A 23235-nucleotide genomic window follows, 5' to 3' on the forward strand; every position below is an offset into this window, starting at 1 on the left:
CCCTCTACACTCCCCCTGACAGTACAGAGCCCCCTCTACACTCCCCCTGACAGTACAGAGCCCCCTCTACACTCCCACTGACAGTACAGAGCCCCCTCTACACTCCCCCTGACAGTACAGAGCTCCCTCTACACTCCCCCTGACTGTACAGAACTCCCTCTACACTCCCCCTGACACAGAGCTCCCTCTACACTCCCCCTGACAGTACAGAGCCCCCTCTACACTCCCCCTGACAGTACAGAGCTCCCTCTACACTCCCCCTGACAGTACTGAGCTACTTCTACACTCCCCCTGACAGTACAGAGCTCCCTCTACACTCCCCCTGACAGTACAGAGCTCCCTCTGCACTCCCCCTGATAGTACTGAGCTACTTCTACACTCCCCCTGACAGTACAGAGCTCCCTCTACACTCCCCCTGACAGTACAGAGCTCCCTCTACACTCCCCCTGACAGTACAGAGCTCCCTCTACACTCCCCCTGACAGTACAGAGCTCCCTCTACACTCCCCCTGACAGTACAGAGCTCCTTCTATACTCCCCCCTGACAGTACAGAGCTCCCTCTACACTCCCCCTGACAGTACAGAGCTCCCTCTACACTCCCCCTGACAGTACAGAGCTCCCTCTACACTCCCCCTGACAGTACAGAGCTCCCTCTACACTCCCCCTGACAGTACAGAGCTCCCTCTACACTCCCCCTGACAGTACAGATCTCCCTCTACAATCACCCTGACAGTACAGAGCTCTCTCTACACTCCCCCTGACAGTACAGAGCTCTCTCTACACTCCCTCTGACAGTACAGAGCTCCCTCTACACTCCCCCTGACAGTACAGAGCTCCCTCTACACTCCCCCGGACAGTACAGAGCTCCCTCTACACTCCCCCTGACAAGACAGAGCTCCCTCTACACTCCCCCTGACAGTACAGAGCTCCCTCTACACTCCCCCTGACAAGACAGAGCTCCCTCCACACTCCCCCTGACAGTACAGAGCTCTCTCTACACTCCCCCTGACAGTACAGAGCTCCCTCTGCACTCCCCCTGACAGTACAGAGCTCCCTCTACACTCCCCCTGACAGTACAGAGCTCCCTCTACACTCCCACTGACAGTACAGATCTCCCTCTACAATCACCATGACAGTACAGAGCTCCCTCTACACTCCCCCTGACAGTACAGAGCTCCCTCTACACTCCCACTGACAGTACAGATCTCCCTCTACAATCACCATGACAGTACAGAGCTCCCTCTACACTCCCCCTGACAGTACAGAGCTCCCTCTACACTCCCACTGACAGTACAGATCTCCCTCTACAATCACCATGACAGTACAGAGCTCCCTCTACACTCCCCCTGACAGTACAGATCTCCCTCTACAATCACCATGACAGTACAGAGCTCTCTCTACACTCCCCCTGACAGTACAGAGCTCCCTCTGCACTCCCTCTGACAGTACAGAGCTCCCTCTACACTCCCCCTGACAGTACAGAGCTCCCTCTACAATCACCATGACAGTACAGAGCTCCCTCTACACTCCCCCTGACAGTACAGAGCTCCCTCTACACTCCCCCTGACAGTACAGAGCTCCCTCTACACTCCCCCTGACAGTACAGAGCTCCCTCTACACTCCCCCTGACAGTACAGAGCTCCCTCTACACTCCCCCTGACAGTACAGAGCTCCCTCTACACTCCCCCTGATAGTACAGAGCTCCCTCTACACTCCCCCTGACAGTACAGAGCTCCCTCTACACTTCCCCGGACAGTACAGAGCTCCCTCTACACTCCCCCTGACAGTACAGAGCTCCCTCTACACTCCCCCGGGCAGTACAGAGCTCCCTCTACACTCCCCCTGACAGTACAGAGCTCCCTCTACACTCCCCCTGACAGTACAGTTCTCCCTCTACACTCCCCCTGACAGTACAGAGCTTCCTCTACACTCCCCCTGACAGGAGAGATCCCTCTACACTCCCCCGACAGTACAGAGCTCCCTCCACACTCCCCCTGACAAGACAGAGCTCCCTCTACACTCCCCCTGACAGTACAGAGCTACCTCTACACTCCCCCTGACAAGACAGAGCTCCCTCCACACTCCCCCTGACAGTACAGATCTCCCTCTACACTCCCCCTGACAGTACAGAGCTCCCTCTACACTCCCCCCTGACAGTACAGAGCTCCCTCTACACTCACCCAGACAGTACAGAGCTCTCTCTACACTCCCCCGGACAGTACTGAGCTACCTCTACACTCCCCCGGACAGTACAGAGCTCCCTCTACACTCCCCCTGACAGTACAGAGCTCCCTCTACACTCCCCCTGACAGTACAGAGCTCCCTCTACACTCCCCCTGACAGTACAGAGCTCCCTCTACACTCCCCCCTGACAGTACAGAGCTTCCTCTACACTCCCCCTGACAGTACAGAGCTCCCTCTACACTCCCCCCTGACAGTACAGATCTCCCTCTACACTCCCCCTGACAGTACAGAGCTCCCTCTACACTCCCCCCTGACAGTACAGATCTCCCTCTACACTCCCCCTGACAGTACAGAGCTCCCTCTACACTCCCCCCTGACAGTACAGAGCTCCCTCTACACTCACCCAGACAGTACAGAGCTCTCTCTACACTCCCCCGGACAGTACTGAGCTACCTCTACACTCCCCCGGACAGTACAGAGCTCCCTCTACACTCCCCCTGACAGTACGGAGCTCCCTCTACACTCCCCCTGACAGTACAGAGCTCTCTCTACACTCCCCCTGACAGTACAGAGCTACCTCTACACTCCCCCCGACAGTACAGAGCTCCCTCTACACTCCCCCTGACAGGAGAGATCCCTCTACACTCCCCCTGACAGTGCAGAGCTCCCTCTACACTCCCCCTGACAGTACAGAGCTCCCTCTACACTCCCCCTGACAGTACAGAGCTCCCTCTGCACTCCCCCTGACAGTACAGAGCTCCCTCTACACTCCCCCTGACAGTACAGAGCTCCCTCTACACTCCCCCTGACAGTACAGAGCTCTCTCTACACTCCCCCTGACAGTACAGAGCTCCCTCTGCACTCCCCCTGACAGTACAGAACTCCCTCTACACTCCCCCTGACAGTACAGAGCTCCCTCTACACTCCCCCTGACAGTACAGAGCTCCCTCTACACTTCCCCTGACAGTATAGAGCTCCCTCTACACTCCCCCTGACAGTACAGAGCTCCCTCTACACTCCCCCGACAGTACAGAGCTCCCTCTACACCCCCCCTGACAGTACAGAGCTCCCTCTACACTCCCCCTGACAGTACAGAGCTCCCTCTACACTCCCCCTGACAGTACAGAGCTCCCTCTACACTTCCCCTGACAGTATAGAGCTCCCTCTACACTCCCCCTGATAGTACAGAGCTCCCTCTACACTCCCCCTGACAGTACAGAGCTCCCTCTACACTCCCCCTGACAGTACAGAGCTCCCTCTACACTCCCCCTGACAGTACAGAGCTCCCTCTACACTCCCCCTGACAGTACAGAGCTCCCTCTACACTTCCCCTGACAGTATAGAGCTCCCTCTACACTCCCCCTGATAGTACAGAGCTCCCTCTACACTCCCCCTGACAGTACAGAGCTCCCTCTACACTCCCCCTGACAGTACAGTTCTCCCTCTACACTCCCCCTGTCAGTACAGAGCTCCCTCTACACTCCCCCTGATAGTACAGAGCTCCCCCTGCACTCCCCCTGACAAGACAGAGCTCCCTCTCCACTCCCCCTGACAGTACAGAGCTCCCTCTGCACTCCCCCCTGACAGTACAGAGCTCCCTCGACACTCCCCCTGACAGTACAGAGCTCCCTCTACACTTCCCCTGACAGTACAGAGCTCCCTCTACACTCCCCCTGACAGTACAGAGCTCCCTCTACACTCCCCCTGACAGTACAGAGCTCCCTCTACACTCCCCCCTGACAGTACAGATCTCCCGCTACACTCCCCCTGACAGTACAGAGCTCCCTCTACACTCCCCCTGACAGTACAGAGCCCCCTCTACACTCCCCCTGACAGTACAGAGCTCCCTCTACACTCCCCCTGACAGTACAGAGCTCCCTCTACACTCCCCCTGACAGTACAGAGCTCCCTCTACTCTCCCCCGGACAGTACAGAGCTCCCTTTACACTCCCCCTGACAGTACAGAGCTCCGTCTACACTCCCCCTGAGAGTACAGAGCTCCCCCTACACTCCCCCTGACAGGACAGAGCTACCTCTACACTCCCCCTGACAGTACAGAGCTCCCTCTACTCTCCCCCTGACAGTACAGAGCTCCCTCTACACTCCCCCTGGCAGTACAGAGCTCCCTCTACACTCCCCCTGACAGTACAGAGCTCCCTCTACACTCCCCCTGACAGTACAGAGCTCCCTCTACACTCCCCCTGACAGTACAGAGCTCCCTCTACACTCCCCCTGACAGTATAGAGCTCCCTCTACACTCCCCCTGACAGTACAGAGCTCCCTCTACACACCCCTGACAGTACAGAGCTCCCTCTACACTCCCCCTGACAGTACAGAGCACTCTCTACACTCCCCCTGACAGTACAGAGCTCCCTCTACACTCCCCCTGACAGTACAGAGCTCCCTCTACACTCCCCCTGACACAGAGCTCCCTCTACACTCCCCCTGACAGTACAGAGCCCCCTCTACACTCCCCCTGACAGTACAGAGCTCCCTCTACACTCCCCCTGACAGTACTGAGCTACTTCTACACTCCCCCTGACAGTACAGAGCTCCCTCTACACTCCCCCTGACAGTACAGAGCCCCCTCTACACTCCCCCTGACAGTACAGAGCTCCCTCTACACTCCCCCTGACAGTACAGAGCTCCCTCTGCACTCCCCCTGATAGTACTGAGCTACTTCTACACTCCCCCTGACAGTACAGAGCTCCCTCTACACTCCCCCTGACACAGAGCTCCCTCTACACTCCCCCTGACAGTACAGAGCTCCCTCTACACCCCCCCTGACAGTTCAGAGCTCTCTCTACGCTCCCCCTGACAGTACAGAGCTCCTTCTATACTCCCCCCTGACAGTACAGAGCTCCCTCTACACCCCCCCTGACAGTTCAGAGCTCTCTCTACGCTCCCCCTGACAGTACAGAGCTCCCTCTACACTCCCCCTGACAGTACAGAGCCCCCTCTACACTCCCCCTGACAGTACAGAGCTCCCTCTACACTCCCCCTGACAGTACAGAGCCCCCTCTACACTCCCTCTGACAGTACAGAGCCCCCTCTACACTCCCCCTGACAGTACAGAGCCCCCTCTACACTCCCCCTGACAGTACAGAGCCCCCTCTACACTCCCCCTGACAGTACAGAGCCCCCTCTACACTCCCCCTGACAGTACAGAGCTCCCTCTACACTCCCCCTGACTGTACAGAACTCCCTCTACACTCCCCCTGACACAGAGCTCCCTCTACACTCCCCCTGACAGTACAGAGCCCCCTCTACACTCCCCCTGACAGTACAGAGCTCCCTCTACACTCCCCCTGACAGTACTGAGCTACTTCTACACTCCCCCTGACAGTACAGAGCTCCCTCTACACTCCCCCTGACAGTACAGAGCTCCCTCTGCACTCCCCCTGATAGTACTGAGCTACTTCTACACTCCCCCTGACAGTACAGAGCTCCCTCTACACTCCCCCTGACAGTACAGAGCTCCCTCTACACTCCCCCTGACAGTACAGAGCTCCCTCTACACTCCCCCTGACAGTACAGAGCTCCCTCTACACTCCCCCTGACAGTACAGAGCTCCTTCTATACTCCCCCCTGACAGTACAGAGCTCCCTCTACACTCCCCCTGACAGTACAGAGCTCCCTCTACACTCCCCCTGACAGTACAGAGCTCCCTCTACACTCCCCCTGACAGTACAGAGCTCCCTCTACACTCCCCCTGACAGTACAGAGCCCCCTCTACACTCCCCCTGACAGTACAGAGCTCCCTCTACACTCCCCCGGGCAGTACAGAGCTCCCTCTACACTCCCCCTGACAGTACAGAGCTCCCTCTACACTCCCCCGGACAGTACAGAGCTCCCTCTACACTCCCCCTGATAGTACAGAGCTCCCTCTACACTCCCCCTGATAGTACAGAGCTCCCTCTACACTCCCCCTGACAAGACAGAGCTCCCTCTACACTCCCCCTGACAGTACAGAGCTACCTCTACACTCCCCCTGACAAGACAGAGCTCCCTCCACACTCCCCCTGACAGTACAGAGCTACCTCTACACTCCCCCTGACAGGAGAGATCCCTCTACACTCCCCCTGATAGTACAGAGCTCCCCCTACACTCCCCCTGACAAGACAGAGCTCCCTCTACACTCCCCCTGACAGTACAGAGCTACCTCTACACTCCCCCTGACAAGACAGAGCTCCCTCCACACTCCCCCTGACAGTACAGAGCTCCCTCTGCACTCCCCCTGACAGTACAGAGCTCCCTCTACACTCCCCCTGACAGTACAGAGCTCCCTCTACACTCCCCCTGACAGTACAGAGCTCTCTCTACACTCCCCCGGACAGTACAGAGCTCTCTCTACACTCCCCCTGACAGTACAGAGCTACTTCTGCACTCCCCCTGACAATACAGAGCTCCCTCTACACTCCCCCTGACAGTACAGAGCTCCCTCTACACTCCCCCCTGACAGTACAGATCTCCCTCTACACTCCCCCTGACAGTACAGAGCTACCTCTACACTCCCCCGGACAGTACAGAGCTCCCTCTACACTCCCCCTGACAGTACAGAGCTCCCTCTACTCTCCCCCTGACAGTGCAGAGCTCCCTCTACACTCCCCCCTGACAGTACAGAGCTCCCTCTACACTCCCCCTGACAGTACAGAGCTCCCTCTACAGTCCCCCTGACAGTACAGAGCTCCCTCTGCACTCCCCCCTGACAGTATAGAACTCCCTCTACACTCCCCCTGATAGTACAGAGCTCCCTCTACACTCCCCCTGACAGTACAGAGCTCCCTCTACACTCCCCCTGACAGTACAGAGCTCCCTCTACACTCCCCCTGACAGTACAGAGCTCCCTCGACACTCCCCACTGACAGTACAGAGCTCCCTCTACACTCCCCCTGACAGTACAGAGCTCCCTCTACACTCCCCCTGACAGTACAGAGCTCCCCCTACACTCCCCCTGACAGTACAGAGCTCCCTCTACACTCCCCCTGACAGTACAGAGCTCCCTCTACACTCCCCCTGACAGTACAGAGCTCCCCCTGCACTCCCCCTGACAAGACAGAGCTCCCCCTGCACTCCCCCTGACAAGACAGAGCTCCCTCTACACTCCCCCTGACAGTACAGAGCTCCCTCTACAATCCCCACTGACAGTACAGAGCTCCCTCCACACTCCCCCTGACAGTACAGAGCTCCCTCTACACTCCCCCTGACAGTACAGAGCTCCCTCTACACTCCCCCTGACAGTACAGAGCTCCCTCGACACTCCCCACTGACAGTACAGAGCTCCCTCTACAATCCCCACTGACAGTACAGAGCTCCCTCTACACTCCCCCTGACAGTACAGAGCTCCCTCTACACTCCCCCTGACAGTACAGTTCTCCCTCTACACTCCCCCTGTCAGTACAGAGCTCCCTCTACACTCCCCCTGTCAGTACAGAGCTCCCTCTACACTCCCCCTGACAGTACAGAGCTCCCTCTACACTCCCCCTGACAAGACAGAGCTCCCTCTACGCTCCCCCTGACAGTACAGAGCTCCCTCTGCACTCCCCCCTGACAGTACAGAGCTCCCTCTACACTTCCCCTGACAGTATAGAACTCCCTCTACACTCCCCCTGACAGTACAGAGCTCCCTCTACACTCCCCCTGACAGTACAGAGCTCCCTCTACACTCCCCCTGACAGTACAGAGCTCCCTCTACACTCCCCCTGACAGTACAGAGCTCCCTCTACACTCCCCCTGACAGTACAGAGCTCCCTCTACACTCCCCCTGACAGTACAGAGCTCCCTCTACACTCCCCCTGACAGTACAGAGCTCCCTCTACACTCCCCCTGACAGTACAGAGCTCCCTCTACACTCCCCCTGACACAGAGCTCCCTCTACACTCCCCCTGACTGTACAGAGCTACCTCTACACTCCCCCTGACAGTTCAGAGCTCTCTCTACGCTCCCCCTGACAGTACAGAGCTCCTTCTACACTCCCCCTGACAGTACAGAGCTCCCTCTACACTCCCCCTGACAGTACAGAGCTCCCTCTACACTCCCCCTGACAGTACAGAGCTACCTCTACACTCCCCCTGACAGTTCAGAGCTCTCTCTACGCTCCCCCTGACAGTACAGAGCTCCTTCTACACTCCCCCTGACAGTACAGAGCTCCCTCTACACTCCCCCTGACAGTACAGAGCTCCCTCTACTCTCCCCCTGACAGTACAGAGCTCCCTCTACACTCCCCCTGACAGTACAGAGCTCCCTCTACATTCCCCCTGACAGTATAGAGCTCCCTCTACACTCCCCCTGACAGTACAGAGCTCCCTCTACACTCCCCCTGACAGTACAGAGCTCCCTCTACACTCCCCCTGACAGTACAGAGCTCCCTCTACACTCCCCCTGACAGTACAGAGCCCCCTCTACACTCCCCCTGGCAGTACAGAGCTCCCTCTACACTCCCCCTGACAGTACAGAGCTCCCTCTACACTCCCCCGGGCAGTACAGAGCTCCCTCTGCACTCCCCCTGACAGGACAGAGCTCCCTCTACACTCCCCCTGACAGTACAGAGCGCCCTCTACACTCCCCCTGACAGTACAGAGCTCCCTCTACACTCCCCCTGACAGTACAGAGCTCCCTCTACACTCCCCCTGACAGTACAGAGCTCCTTCTACCCTCCCCCTGACAGTACAGAGCTCCCTCTACACTCCCCCTGACAGTATAGAGCTCCCTCTACATTCCCCCTGACAGTACAGATCTCTCTCTACACTCCCCCTGACAGTACAGAGCTCCCTCTACACTCCCCCTGACAGTACAGAGCTCCCTCTACTCTCCCCCTGACAGGATAGAGCTCCCTCTACACACCCCCCGGACAGTACAGAGCTCCTTCTACACTCCCCCTGACAGTACAGAGCTCCTTCTACACTTCCCCTGACAGTACAGAGCTCCCTCTACACTCCCCCTGATAGTACAGAGCTCCCTCTACACTCCCCCTGACAGTACAGAGCTCCCTCTACACTCCCCCTGACAGTACAGAGCTCCCGCTACACTCCCCCTGAGAGAGAATCCATCTCTCTAATCCCGATAGAGAATCAATCTCTCTAATCCCGATAGAGAATCGATCTCTCTAATCCCGATAGGGAATCGATCTCTCTAATCCCGATAGAGAATCGATCTCTCTAATCCCGATAGAGAATCGATCTCTCTAATCCGGATAGAGAATCGATCTCTCTAATCCCGATAGGGAATCGATCTCTCTATTCCAGACGCATTGTATTGATCACTCTCGTTTTGCCATGTTACAATGATCCTTCTAGACTAGACTGAGATCTGAGAATCATAATCGCTCGAGGCTGCACATAGAGTATCGATTGCTTGATTTCAGCGTGGTGTACATGTCTGATATATTAATGTATATTCTGCACTGTCTGTTCTATGTTCTATTACGATCCCAGACCAGACCTCGGTGTGGCTCGAATACTTAACAGAAACCCTAATAGACCATTCAATTTTGTAAGACCTTGACGAAAGGGTACCTCACTCCAGGAGTTATCCATTTAGATTAGGGATATGGTAATAAAATAAACTTTATTACAAGCACAGGATTAAAATATCTTTACCATCCCACCCAGAAATAGTTTACAATTACCCGTTAAACAATGCTAATTAATGCAGTGACGCAATGACCCTTAACTGCTATCTTTACTTCCATTCAAACACCAGAACCACCTCAGCTCTCAATCCACTTTCAAACACTTAACAAGTGCGATTCGGCAAGCGTTTCCCGGAGCTCGCACCATCTACTGGGACTTATGTTATATTCGGGGCCTCGGTGGAGAACTCCCCGACAACGGACAAGGCCGCACTTCCTCCGGTTTCCTGCAGGGAGGAGCTCCGCTCGCCGGAACTGTTCGATGCAGTGAGAGGCCGCCAATTTGAAATGGCGGCCTGACCTCGCGACCCCTTTCCCGACGTGACCCCTAAACCTCCCAAAGCCCCAGTTTACCTATAAGGGGGTCCACGAGTCCCCCCCCCCCCCCCCCATTTAAAACTAGGGAGGTTATGTTTTAGACTAGGGAGGTTCTGCTGCAATTGTATAAGGTGTTAGTGAGGCCACACCTGGAGTATTGTGTTCAGTTTTGGTCTCCTTACTTGAGAAAGGACGTACTGGCTCTGGAGGGTGTGCAGAGGAGATTCACTTGGTTAATCCCAGAGCTGAAGGGGTTGGACTACGAGGAGAGGTTGAGTAGACTGGGACTGTACTCGTTGGAATTTAGAAGGATGAGGGGGGATCTTATAGAAACATATAAGATTATGAAGGGAATAGATAGGATAGATGCGGGCAGGTTGTTTCCACTGGCGGGTGAAAGCAGAACTAGGGGGCATAGCCTCAAAATAAGGGGAGGTAGATTTAGGTCTGAGTTTAGGAGGAACTTCTTCGCCCAAAGGGTTGTGAATCTATGGAATTCCTTGCCCAGTGCAGCAGTAGAGGCTCCTTCATTAAATGTTTTTAAGATAAAGATAGATAGTTTTTTGAAGAATAAAGGGATTAAGGGTTATGGTGTTCGGGCCGGAGAGTGGAGCTGAGTCCACAAAAGATCAGCCATGATCTCATTGAATGGTGGAGCAGGCTCGAGGGGCCAGATGGCCTACTCCTGCTCCTAGTTCTTATGTTCTTATCACACCGCGCCCGCGCATCGCAGCCCACCCCCCCCCCCCCCACCCCGGCACCGGGTCCGATCCCTGGCGCAGGAAAGAATGCCAGCCTAGCGCACTGGCCGTGCCACCTGGGCAACTTGACAATGCCAGGCCGCCACCCTGCCCAGAGGGCCAAGTACCCCGGAGGACCTCCGCTCGCCTGGGAGACGCCCACCAGCGCCGTTCCGCCTGGTCCCCGGGTTGTGGAGGGCGGCGCGCCAGGACGCTCACCCGAGGCCTCCGAGGCGGAAGGGCGAGATGCCGACGCGTCGGGTAGGTCGCCGCAACGCGTGTTAGAGTGAGACTCGAGCGTTGTGATGGTCCAGTGTTTAAGGTTCCCTGCACAGCTCAGGTTAAGAGTCTGTGCCTCCAGGAGACAAGGTTAGTGAATGTGAACGGCTTTACCTGGGACAGTGCGATGTGTCATTAAGAAGCTGCCAGAGGGCTCCGCTCTGCCAAATTGCCAGCTCTCTCCGAATTAAACTCTGTCGTCGCCAACCACCTTCTCTGGCACCTATTCTCTCGCCGATGAGCGGGGGTGGGGATGAGCGGGAGTGCTGCAGCCTCGCAGAGGGGGTGCGGCTAGGGCCCGCTCGCAGAGGGAAGCTCATGAACACCTGGCGCGGGCGGCACGGTAGCGCAGCGGTTAGCACTGCTGCTTCTCAGCTCCAGGGTCCCAGGTTCGATTCCCCGCTCGGGTCACTGTCTGTGCGGAGTCTGCACGTCCTCCCCGTGTGTGCGTGGGTTTCCTCCGGGTGCTCCGGCTTCCTCCCACAGTCAAAAGATGTCGGCCGGATAATCCAGTCCCCTATCTCTGAGAAACTCTTCCAACAATTTCACCTTCACCGACGTCAAGCTCACTGGCCGAGAATTACCCAGATTATCCTTCCACCACTACTTCAATAACTTTCGTCCAATCCTCTGGGATCTCACCTGGGGCCAATGAGGAGGTGTGAGAGTGACAGACTGTGTGAGAGAGAGAGTGTGAGAGAGAGAGTGTGAGAGAGAGAGTGTGTGAGAGAGAGTGTGTGAGAGAGAGTGTGTGTGAGAGAGTGTGAGAGAGAGAGTGTGAGAGAGAGAGTGTGTGAGAGAGTGTGAGAGACAGAGTGTGTGAGAGAGTGTGTGAGAGAGAGTGTGTGAGAGAGTGTGAGAGAGAGAGTGTGAGAGAGAGAGTGTGTGAGAGAGAGTGTGTGAGAGAGAGTGTGTGAGAGAGAGTGTGTGAGAGAGAGAGTGTGAGAGAGAGAGTGTGTGAGAGAGTGTGTGAGAGAGAGTGTGTGAGAGAGTGTGAGAGAGAGAGTGTGAGAGAGAGAGTGTGTGAGAGAGAGAGACTGTGAGAGTGTGTGAGAGAGAGTGTGAGAGAGAGAGTGTGAGAGTGTGAGAGAGAGTGCGAGAGAGAGAGTGTGAAAGAGAGTGTGTGAGAGAGTGTGTGAGAGAGTGAGAGTGTGAGAGAGAGAGTGTGAGAGAGAGACTGTGAGAGTGTGAGAGAGAGTGCGAGAGAGAGAGTGTGAAAGAGAGTGTGTGAGAGAGTGTGTGAGAGAGTGAGAGTGTGAGAGAGAGAGTGTGAGAGAGAGAGAGTGTGTGAGAGAGAGTATGTGAGAGAGAGACTGTGAGAGTGTGAGAGAGAGAGTGCGAGAGAGTGTGAAAGAGAGTGTGTGAGAGAGTGTGTGAGAGAGTGAGAGTGTGAGAGAGAGAGTGTGAGAGAGAGAGTGTGAGAGAGAGAGTGTGAGAGAGAGAGTGTGTGAGAGAGAGTATGTGAGAGAGAGAGACTGTGAGAGTGTGAGAGAGAGAGTGCGAGAGAGAGAGTGTGAGAGAGAGTGTGTGAGAGAGAGCGACTGTGAGAGAGAGTGTGTGAGAGAGAGAGACTGTGAGAGAGAGAGTGTGTGAGAGAGAGAGACTGTGAGAGTGTGAGAGAGAGAGTGCGAGAGAGAGAGTGTGAGAGAGAGTGTGTGAGAGAGAGAGAGACTGTGTGAGAGAGAGAGAGGGTGAGAGAGAGAGTGTGAGAGTGTGTGTGAGAGAGAGAGTGTGAGGGAGAGTGTGTGAGATAGAGAGGGTGAGAGAGTGTGAGAGAGTGTGTGTGAGAGAGTGTGAGAGAGACTTTGTGAGAGAGAGAGTGTGAGAGAGAGAGTGTGAGAGAGAGAGACTTTGTGTGAGAGTGTGTGAGAGAGAGAGAGTGTGTGTGAGAGAGAGTGTGTGAGAGATAGACTTTGTGAGAGAGTGAGAGAGAGAGAGTGTGTGTGAGAGAGAGTGTGTGAGAGAGAGTGTGTGTATGAGCCAGTGTGTGAGTGAGAGAGTGTGTGAGAGAGAGTGTGTGAGTGAGAGTGTGTGAGAGTGTGAGAGAGAGTGTGTGAGAGAGAGTGTGTGAGAGAGAGTGTGAGAGAAAGACTTTGTGAGCGAGAGAGTGTGAGAGAGAGAGAGTGTGTGAGAGAGAGAGTGTGTGAGAGAGAGAGTGTGTGTGAGAGTGGATGTGTGTGAGAGAGAGTGTGTGTGTGAGACAGTGTGTGAGTGAGAGTGTGTGAGAGAGAGAGTGTGTGAGTGAGAGAGTGTGAGGGAGAGTGTGTGAGATAGAGAGGGTGAGAGAGTGTGTGTGAGAGAGTGTGAGAGAGAGTGTGAGAGAGAGTGTGTGAGAGAGAGAGTGTGAGAGAGAGAGACTATTGTGAGAGAGAGTGTGTGAGAGAGAGAGCGTGTGAGAGAGAGAGAGTGTGTGAGAGAGAGTGTGTGAGAGAGAGAGTGTGAGAGAGAGAGACTTTTGTGAGAGAGTGTGTGTGAGAGAGAGAGAGCGTGTGAGAGAGAGAGAGTGTGTGTGAGAGAGTGTGAGGGAGGGTGTGTGAGATAGAGAGGGTGAGAGAGTGTGTGTGAGAGAGTGTGAGAGAGAGTGTGAGAGAGAGTGTGTGAGAGAGAGAGTGTGAGAGAGAGAGACTATTGTGAGAGAGAGTGTGTGAGAGAGAGAGCGTGTGAGAGAGAGAGAGTGTGTGAGAGAGAGTGTGTGAGAGAGAGAGTGTGAGAGAGAGAGACTTTTGTGAGAGAGAGTGTGTGAGAGAGAGAGTGTGTGAGAGAGAGAGAGAGCGTGTGAGAGAGAGAGAGTGTGTGTGAGAGAGTGTGAGGGAGAGTGTGTGAGATAGAGAGGGTGAGAGAGTGTGTGTGAGAGAGTGTGAGAGAGAGTGTGAGAGAGAGTGTGTGAGAGAGAGAGTGTGAGAGAGAGAGTGTGAGAGAGAGAGACTATTGTGAGAGAGAGTGTGTGAGAGAGAGAGCGTGTGAGAGAGAGAGAGTGTGTGAGAGAGAGTGTGTGAGAGAGAGAGTGTGAGAGAGAGAGACTTTTGTGAGAGAGAGTGTGTGAGAGAGAGAGAGCGTGTGAGAGAGAGAGAGTGTGTGTGAGAGAGTGTGTGAGAGAGAGACTTTGTGAGAGAGAGTGTGAGAGAGAGAGTGTGAGAGAAAGAGACTTTGTGTGAGAGTGTGTGAGAGAGAGAGAGAGTGTGTGAGAGAGAGTGTGTGTGTGAGAGAGAGTGTGTGAGAGACTTTGTGAGAGAGTGAGAGAGAGAGAGTGTGAGAGAGAGAGTGAGTGAGAGAGAGTGTGTGTGTGAGACAGTGTGTGAGTGAGAGAGTGTGTGAGAGAGAGAGTGTGTGAGTGAGAGTGTGTGAGAGTGTGGGAGAGAGTGTGTGAGAGAGAGTGTGAGAGAGAGACTTTGTGAGCGAGAGAGTGTGAGAGAGAGAGAGTGTGTGAGAGAGAGAGTGTGTGTGAGAGTGGATGTGTGTGAGAGAGAGTGTGTGTGTGAGACAGTGTGTGAGTGAGAGTGTGTGAGAGCGAGAGTGTGTGAGAGTGAGAGTGTGAGAGAGAGTGTGTGAGAGAGTGTGTGAGAGAGAGAGTGTGTGAGTGAGTGTGTGAGTGAGAGAGTGTGAGGGAGAGTGTGTGAGATAGAGAGGGTGAGAGAGTGTGAGAGAGTGTGTGTGAGAGAGTGTGAGAGAGAGTGTGTGAGAGTGTGTGTGAGAGAGAGTGTGTGTGTGTGAGGAGTGTGTGTGAGTGAGAGTGTGTGAGAGAGAGTGTGTATGTGGAGAGTGTGTGTGAGAGAGAGTGTGTGTGGAGAGAGAGTGTGTTAGAGAGTGTGTGTGAGAGTGAGAGTGTGTGAGAGAGTGTGAGTGAGTGTGTGTGTGAGTGAGAGTGTGTGTGAGAGGTGTGTGTGTTGGTGTGTGAGAGTGTGGTGGGGGTGTGTGTGAGAGGAGTGAGAGTGTGTGAGAGGTGTGAGAGAGAGTGTGTGTGAGAGAGAGTGTGTGAGAGGGTGGTGTGTGAGAGAGAGTGTGTGAGAGTGTGTGTGTGAGTGTGAGTGTGTGGGAGAGTGTGTGGTGAGTGTGTGTGTGAGAGTGGAGTGTGTGTGTGTGAGAGTGTGTGAGGGGTGTGTGAGAGTGTGAAGTGTGTGAGAGAGAGTGTGAGAGGGTGTGTGTGAGTGGGGGGTGTGTGAGGGTGGAGTGTGTGTGTGGGTGTGTGTGGTGTGGAGTGTGTGGTGAGAGGTGTGTGTGAGGTGTGAGTGTGTTGGGGTGGTGTGTGGGGTGTGTGTGTGTGTGAGTGAGTGTGTGAGGGGTGTGTGTGTGAGTGTGTGAGAGAGTGTGAGTGTGTGAGTGGGGTGTGTGGAGTGGGGTGTGTGTGTGGGGGGGTGTGTGAGGGGGTGTGTGGAGGGGTGTGTGAGGGGTGTGTGTGAGAGGGGTGTGTGTGTGAGTGGTGTGGGGTGTGAGAGTGAGTGTGTGTGAGTGTGTGTGTGTGGAGGAGTGTATGGGGAGAGAGAGAGGGTGTGTGAGAGAGAGTGTGTGAGAGAGTGTTTGTGTGAGAGAGTGTGTGGGAGAGTGTGTGTGAGGAGTGGGGTTGTGAGAGAGAGAGTGTGTGAGAGAGGGTGTGTGTGAGGAGAGTTTGTGTGAGAGGTGTGTGTGTGTGGAGGTGTGTGTGTGTGTGTGAGTGTGTGTGAGTGGTGAGAGAGAGTGTGAGGAGAGTGTGTGAGTGAGAGTGTGTGAGAGGTGTATGAGAGTGAGAGTGTGTGAGAGGAGTGTGTGAGAGAGAGTGTGTGAGAGAGAGAGTGTGTGAGAGAGTGAGAGTGTGAGAGAGAGAGGTATGTGTGAGAGGAGAGTGTGTGTGGTGAGAGAGAGAGAGAGAGAGTGTGTGTGTAGAGGAGAGAGAGAGAGAGTGTGAGAGAGAGAGTGTGTGTGTGAGAGAGAGAGAGGATGTGAGAGAGAGAGTGTGTGAGAGAAAGAGAAGTGAGCGAAGAGACAGGGGTCATACAGATGGGAATCACCGCGGTGCGGTTTCCCCTCCGACCCCGCGCCTCAACCTACTGGGACTCCTCACCTACTGGGCCTCCTCACCTACCCGGCCTCCTCACCTGCCCGGCCTCCTCACCTGCCCGGCCTCCTCACCTACTCGACTCCTCCCCCTACTGGGGCCCTCCTCCCCTACTGGGCCCTCCTCACCTACCCGGCCTCCTCACCCTACTGGGCCTCCTCACCTACCCGGCCTCCTCACCCTACCTGGCCTCCTCACTTACCCGGCCTCCTCACCTACTGGGCCTCCTCACCTACTGTGCCTCCTCACCAACTGGGCCTCCTCCCCTACTGGGCCTCCTCACCACTGGGCCTCCTCCCCCTACCCGGCCTCCTCACCTACTGGCCTCCTCACTTACCCGGCCTCCTCACCTACTGGCCTCCTCACCTACTGTGCCTCCTCACAAACTGGGCCTCCTCCCCTATTGGGCCTCTTACCAACTGGCCTCCTCCCCTACTGGGCTTCTCACTACTGTGCTCCTCACCAACTGGGCCTCCTCCCCTACTGGGCCTCCTCACCAACTGGGCCTCCTCCCCTACTGGGCCTCCTCACCTGCCCGGCCTCTCACCTACTGTGCCTCCTCACCTACTGTGCCTCCTCACCTACTGGGCCTCCTCCCCTACTGGGCCTCCTCACCTACCCGGCCTCCTCACCTACTGGGCCTCCTCACCTACCCGGCCTCCTCACCTACCTGGCCTCTCACTTACCCGGCCTCCTCACCTACTGGGCCTCCTCACTACTGGCCTCCTCACCAACTGGGCCTCCTCCCCTACTGGGCCTCTCACCAACTGGGCCTCCTCCCTACCGGCCTCCCACCTACCTGGCCTCCTCACTTACCCGGCCTCTCACCTACTGGGCCTCCTCACCAACTGGGCCTCCTCCCCTATTGGGCCTCCTTACCAACTGGCCTCCTCCCCTACTGGGCCTTCTCACCTACTGTGCCTCCTCACCAACTGGGCCTCCTCCCTACTGGGCCTCCTCACCAACTGGGCCTCCTCCCCTACTGGGCCTCCTCACCTGCCCGGCCTCCATCACCTACTGTGCCTCCTCACCTACTGTGCCTCCTCACCTACTGGGCCTCCTCCCTACTGTGCCTCCTCACCTACGGGCCTCCTCCCTACTGGGCCTCCTCACCTACCTGACCTCCTCACCTACCGGGCCTCCTCCCCGACTGGCCTCCTCACCTACTGTGCCTCCTCACCTACTGTGCCTCCTCACCTACTGTGCCTCCTCACCTACTGGGCCTCCTCCCCTACTGTGCCCCCCTCACCTACTGGGCCTCCTCCCTACTGTGCCTCCTCCCTACTGGACCTCCTCACCTACTGGGCCTCCTCACCTACTGGGCCTCACACTTACCCGGCCTCCTCACCTGGCCGGCCTCTTCCCCTACTGGGCCTCCTCACCTACCCGGCCTCCTCACCTACTGGGCCTCCTCACCTACTGGGCCTCCTCACCTACTGGGCCTCCTCACCTACTGGGCCTCCTCACCTACCCGGCCTCCTCCCCTACTGGGCCTCCTCACCTACTGGCCCTCCTCAACTACTGGGCCTCCTCACCTACCCGGCCTCCTCACCTACTGGGCCTCCTCACCTACCCGGCCTCCTCACCTACTGGGCCTCCTCACCTACTGGGCCTCCTCACCAACCCGGCCTCCTCCCCTACTGGGCCTCCTCCCCTACTGGCCCTCCTCCCCTACTGGGCCTCCTCACCTACCGGGCCTCCTCACCTACTGGGCCTCCTCACCTACTGAGCCTCCTCACCTACCCAGCCCTCCTCACCTACTGGGCCTCCTCACCTACTGGGCCTCCTCCCCAACTGGGCCTCCTCACCTACCCGGCCTCCTCACCTACCCGGCCCTCCTCACCTACTGGGCCTCCTCACCTACTGGGCCTCCTCACCTACTGGGCCTCCTCCCCTACTGGGCCTCCTCACCTACCCAGCCTCCTCACCTACCCGACCCTCCTCACCTACTGGGCCACCTCACCTACTGGGCCTCCTCCCCTACTGGACCTCCTCACCTACTGGGCCTCCTCACCTACCTGGCCCTCCTCACCTACACGGCCTCCTCACCTACCTGGCCCTCCTCGCCTACCCGGCCCTCCTCACCTACCTGGCCCCTCCTCACCTACCCGGCCCTCCTCACCTACTGGGCCTCCTCACCTACTCGGCCCTCCTCACCTACCTGGCCCTCCTCGCCTACCCGGCCCTCCTCACCTACTGGGCCTCCTCCCCTACCGGCCTCCTCACCTCCATGGCCCTCCTCACCTATCCGCCCTCCTCACCTACTGGGCCTCCTCACCTACCTGGCCCTCCTCACCTACACGGCCTCCTCACCTACCTGGCCCTCCTCGCCTACCCGGCCCTCCTCACCTACCTGGCCCTCCTCACCTACCCGGCCCTCCTCACCTACCTGGCCCTCCTCACCTACCCCGGCCCTCCTCACCTACTGGGCCTCCTCACCTACTCGGCCTCCTCACCTACCTGGCCCTCCCCACCTACCCGGCCTCCTCACCTACCCGGCCCTCCTCACCTACTGAGCCTCCTCACCTCCCTGGCCCTCCCCACCTACCCGGCCTCCTCACCTAACCGGCCCTCCTCGCCTACCTGGTCCTCCTCACCTCACCTACCCGGCCTCCTCACCTCACTTACCCAGCCTCCTCACCTACCCGGCCTCCTCACCTAGCTGGTCCTCCTCACCTCACCTACCCGGCCTCCTCACCTCACTTACCCGGCCTCCTCACCTACTGGTCCTTCTCACCTACTGGACCTCCTCACCTACTGGGCCTCCTCACCTACTGGGCCTCCTCACTTACCCGGCCTCCTCACCTCCATGGCCCTCCTCACCTCCATGGCCCTCCTCACCTACTGGCCCTCCTCACCTTATCATAGAATCATAGAATTTACAGTGCAGAAGGAGGCCATTCGGCCCATCGAGTCTGCACCGGCTCTTGGAAAGAGCACCCTACCCAAGGCCCACACCTCCACCCTATCCCCATAACCCAGTGACCCCACCCAACACTAAGGGCAATTTTGGACACTAAGGGGCAATTTATCACGGCCAATCCACCTAACCTGCACATCTTTGGACTGTGGGAGGAAACCGGAGCACCCGGAGGAAACCCACGCAGACACGGGGAGGATGTGCAGACTCCGCACGGACAGTGACCCAAGCTGGAATCGAACCTGGGACCCTGGAGCTGTGAAGCATTTGTGCTATCCACAATGCTACCGTGCTGCCCCTCATCTGCCCGGCCTCCTCACCTAACTGGCCCTCTTCACCTACCCGGCCTCCACACCTACCCGGCCCTCCTCACCTACCCGGCCCTCCTCACCTACCCGGCCCTCCTCACCTACCCGGCCCTCCTCACCTACCCGGCCCTCCTCACCTACCCGGCCCTCCTCACCTACCCGGCCCCCCTCACCTACCCGGCCCTCCTCACCTACCCGCCTTCCTCACCTACCCGGCCCTCCTCACCTACACGGCCCTCCTCACCTACCCGGCCCCCCTCACCTACCCAGCCCTCCTCACCTACCCAGCCCTCCTCACCTACCCGGCCTCCTCACCTACCCGGCCCCCTCACCTACCCGGCCCTCCTCACCTACCCGGCCCCCCTCACCTACCCGGCCCTCCTCACCTACCCGGCCCTCCTCACCTACCCGGCCCTCCTCACCTACCCGGCCCTCCTCACCTACCCGGCCCTCCTCACCTACCCGGCCCCCCTCACCTACCCGGCCCTCCTCACCTACTCGGCCTCCTCACCTACCCGGCCCTCCTCACCTACTCGGCCTCCTCACCTACCCGGCCCTCCTCACCTACTCGGCCTCCTCACCTACCCGGCCCCCCTCACCTACCCGGCCCTCCTCACCTACCCGGCCCCCCTCACCTACCCGGCCCTCCTCACCTACCTGGCCCTCCTCACCTACTGGGCCTCCTCACCTACCTGGCCCTCCTCACCTACTGGGCCTCCTCACCTACCCGGCCCTCCTCACCTACCCGGCCCTCCTCACCTACCCGGCCCCCCTCACCTACCCGGCCCCCCTCACCCACCTGGCCCTCCTCACCTACCCGGCCCTCCTCACCTACCTGGCCCCCCTCACCCACCTGGCCCTCCTCACCTACCCGCCTTCCTCACCTACCCGGCCCTCCTCACCTACCCGGCCCCCCTCACCCACCTGGCCCTCCTCACCTACCCGCCTTCCTCACCTACCCGGCCCCCCTCACCCACCTGGCCCTCCTCACCTACCCGCCTTCCTCACCTACCCGGCCCTCCTCACCTACCTGGCCCTCCTCACCTACCCGGCCTCCTCACCTACCCGGCCCTCCTCACCTACCTGGCCCTCCTCACCTACCCGGCCCTCCTCACCTACCCGGCCCTCCTCACCTACCCGGCCCCCCTCACCTACCCGGCCCCCCTCACCTACCCGGCCCCCCTCACCTACCCGCCTTCCTCACCTACCCGGCCCTCCTCACCTACCCGGCCCTCCTCACCTACCCGGCCCCCCTCACCTACCCGGCCCTCCTCACCTACCCGGCCCTCCTCACCTACCCGCCTTCCTCACCTACCCGGCCCTCCTCACCTACCGGCCTCCTCACCTACCCGGCCCCCCTCACCTACCCGGCCCCCCTCACCTACCCGGCCCTCCTCACCTACCTGGCCCTCCTCACCTACTGGGCCTCCTCACCTACCTGGCCCTCCTCACCTACTGGGCCTCCTCACCTACCCGGCCCTCCTCACCTACCCGGCCCTCCTCACCTACCCGGCCCTCCTCACCTACCCGGCCCCCCTCACCCACCCGGCCCTCCTCACCTACCCGGCCCTCCTCACCTACCTGGCCCCCCTCACCCACCTGGCCCTCCTCACCTACCCGCCTTCCTCACCTACCCGGCCCTCCTCACCTACCCGGCCCCCCTCACCCACCTGGCCCTCCTCACCTACCCGCCTTCCTCACCTACCCGGCCCCCCCTCACCCACCTGGCCCTCCTCACCTACCCGCCTTCCTCACCTACCCGGCCCTCCTCACCTACCTGGCCCTCCTCACCTACCCGGCCTCCTCACCTACCCGGCCCTCCTCACCTACCCGGCCCTCCTCACCTACCCGGCCCTCCTCACCTACCCGGCCCTCCTCACCTACCCGGCCCCCCTCACCTACCCAGCCCCCCCTCACCTACCCGGCCCCCCTCACCTACCCGCCTTCCTCACCTACCCGGCCCTCCTCACTTACCTGGCCCTCCTCACTTACCTGGCCCTCCTCACCTCCCTGGCCCTCCTCACCTACCCGGCCCTCCTCACCTACCCGGCCCTCCTCACCTACCCGCGCCTTCCTCACCTACCCGGCCCTCCTCACCTACCCGGCCCTCCTCACCTACCCGGCCCTCCTCACCTACTGGGCCTCCTCACCTACCCGGCCCTCCTCACCTACCCGGCCCTCCTCACCTACCTGGCCCTCCTCACCTACCCGCCTTCCTCACCTACCCGGCCCTCCTCACCTACCCGGCCCTCCTCACCTACCCGGCCCTCCTCACCTACCCGGCCCTCCTCACCTACCCGGCCCTCCTCACCTACCCGGCCCTCCTCACCTACCCGCCTTCCTCACCTACCCGGCCCTCCTCACCTACCCGGCCCCTCCTCACCTACCCGGCCCTCCTCACCTACTGGGCCTCCTCACCTACCCGGCCCTCCTCACCTACCCGGCCCTCCTCACCTACCTGGCCCTCCTCACCTACCCGCCTTCCTCACCTACCCGGCCCTCCTCACCTACCCGGCCCTCCTCACCTACCCGGCCCTCCTCACCTACCCGGCCCCCCTCACCCACCTGGCCCTCCTCACCTACCTGGCCTTCCGTCCTGCCGTCCCGTCCAGCTTCGGCAGAGTCGCACTTTGGTCACCAGGAGAAGGATGTTCTTCTGACACAGAGATTTCTTCCCCCGCGTGTTGTGTTTCCTCTTGACCGGCGCCGGCCGAATGTTGTTCTGATCCTTCAGCTCGCGTTTCTGCCTGATGAGCGAGCTGGCCAACGCTGCCATCGTACCCTCCGCAGCCCCCGGGGCCGCAACGCGGGCCGATCCCTCGCTCCCGGTGTGTGGGGGTTCCCGGAGCGGGCGGCGGAGAGGGCGAGGGCGTTTAAATCTCTCCCCGAGGCTCCTTTCCTGCCTCTCGACGTCCGCCGGCTCTGTCAGCCCGCCTCACATTGCCCACTCCTCTTCTCTCTCCCCCCACCCCACACACACACACACAAACCCCCGCCCCCCCCGCCCCCCCTCCTCACGACCCCCGTCCAGCACCTCACTGCTCCACCAGCCCAGCCCCTGTGTCCTTAAGCAATGCGGCAGCAGAGAGTTAATCAGCTTTATCGCAATTCAGCTCCTTCGCTTGGCATTCCCCGCTCTGCTCCAGGAAGACACACGGCCAGTCCTTGCCTTCCGACCTGGGAATAATTCCTCTCCCGTCTTCTTCACCGGCAGACGTTCCTCAAGGTGGAGCGAGGGGGGACATCGGACTCTCGCTCGCTCACACACACACGCGGACTCACTGTGTGTGCCTCACAGATTTCCCCACACCGCACAGACCTGCTCCGATCTCCAATGTGAATTGTCCCTGTCACTCCCTCACCTCCTCCTTAAAGGGAAAGGGCGCCCACACCAGAAATAAATTAAACTCCCGGCTCGCTGTCCGTGCGGAGTTTGCACGCTCTCCCTCGTGTCTGCGTGGGTCTCCCCCCCCCCCCCCCCTCTCACCCCCCCCCCTCACACACAACCCACAAAAAATGCGCAGGGTTAGGTGAATCGGAGGGTTAGGTGAATCGGCCGGGCTAAATTGCCCCTTAATCGGGAGAAAAAAGAAAAGAATTGGGCGCTCTAAATTTATTTAAAAATAAATAAATACACAGCCAGGCAGCACCCAGCCCCCGAGGACCCCCCCCCCCCCCCCCCCCCCAAGCCTCACTTAGGAGTGTGACGTTCGTCCCCCCCACCCATCCCCACCCCACCCCCACCCCCGCAAACGCCCTCGTTCAATGAGATCCGATCGGAACCTCAACCCCACTTTCGTCCCCTCCCCCGCTAACCTTCCCACCCG

General features: G+C 58.6%; 1 protein-coding gene across 1 annotated transcript in view; it reads right to left on the reverse strand.

Moving 5' to 3' along the window:
* The window catches only part of fgf11a (fibroblast growth factor 11a), a 57774-nt gene extending 35590 nt beyond the window's left edge, over positions 1–22184 (reverse strand). Inside the window, exon 1 of the mRNA XM_072493190.1 lies at positions 21992–22184. Coding sequence (XP_072349291.1) covers positions 21992–22184 — 193 coding nt within the window. The remainder of the gene's footprint in view (positions 1–21991) is intronic.
* Between the last annotated feature and the right edge of the window lie 1051 nt (positions 22185–23235).

The sequence above is a fragment of the Scyliorhinus torazame genome, chromosome 31, assembly GCF_047496885.1.
Source record: "Scyliorhinus torazame isolate Kashiwa2021f chromosome 31, sScyTor2.1, whole genome shotgun sequence".
NCBI classification, from domain to species: Eukaryota; Metazoa; Chordata; class Chondrichthyes; order Carcharhiniformes; family Scyliorhinidae; genus Scyliorhinus; species Scyliorhinus torazame.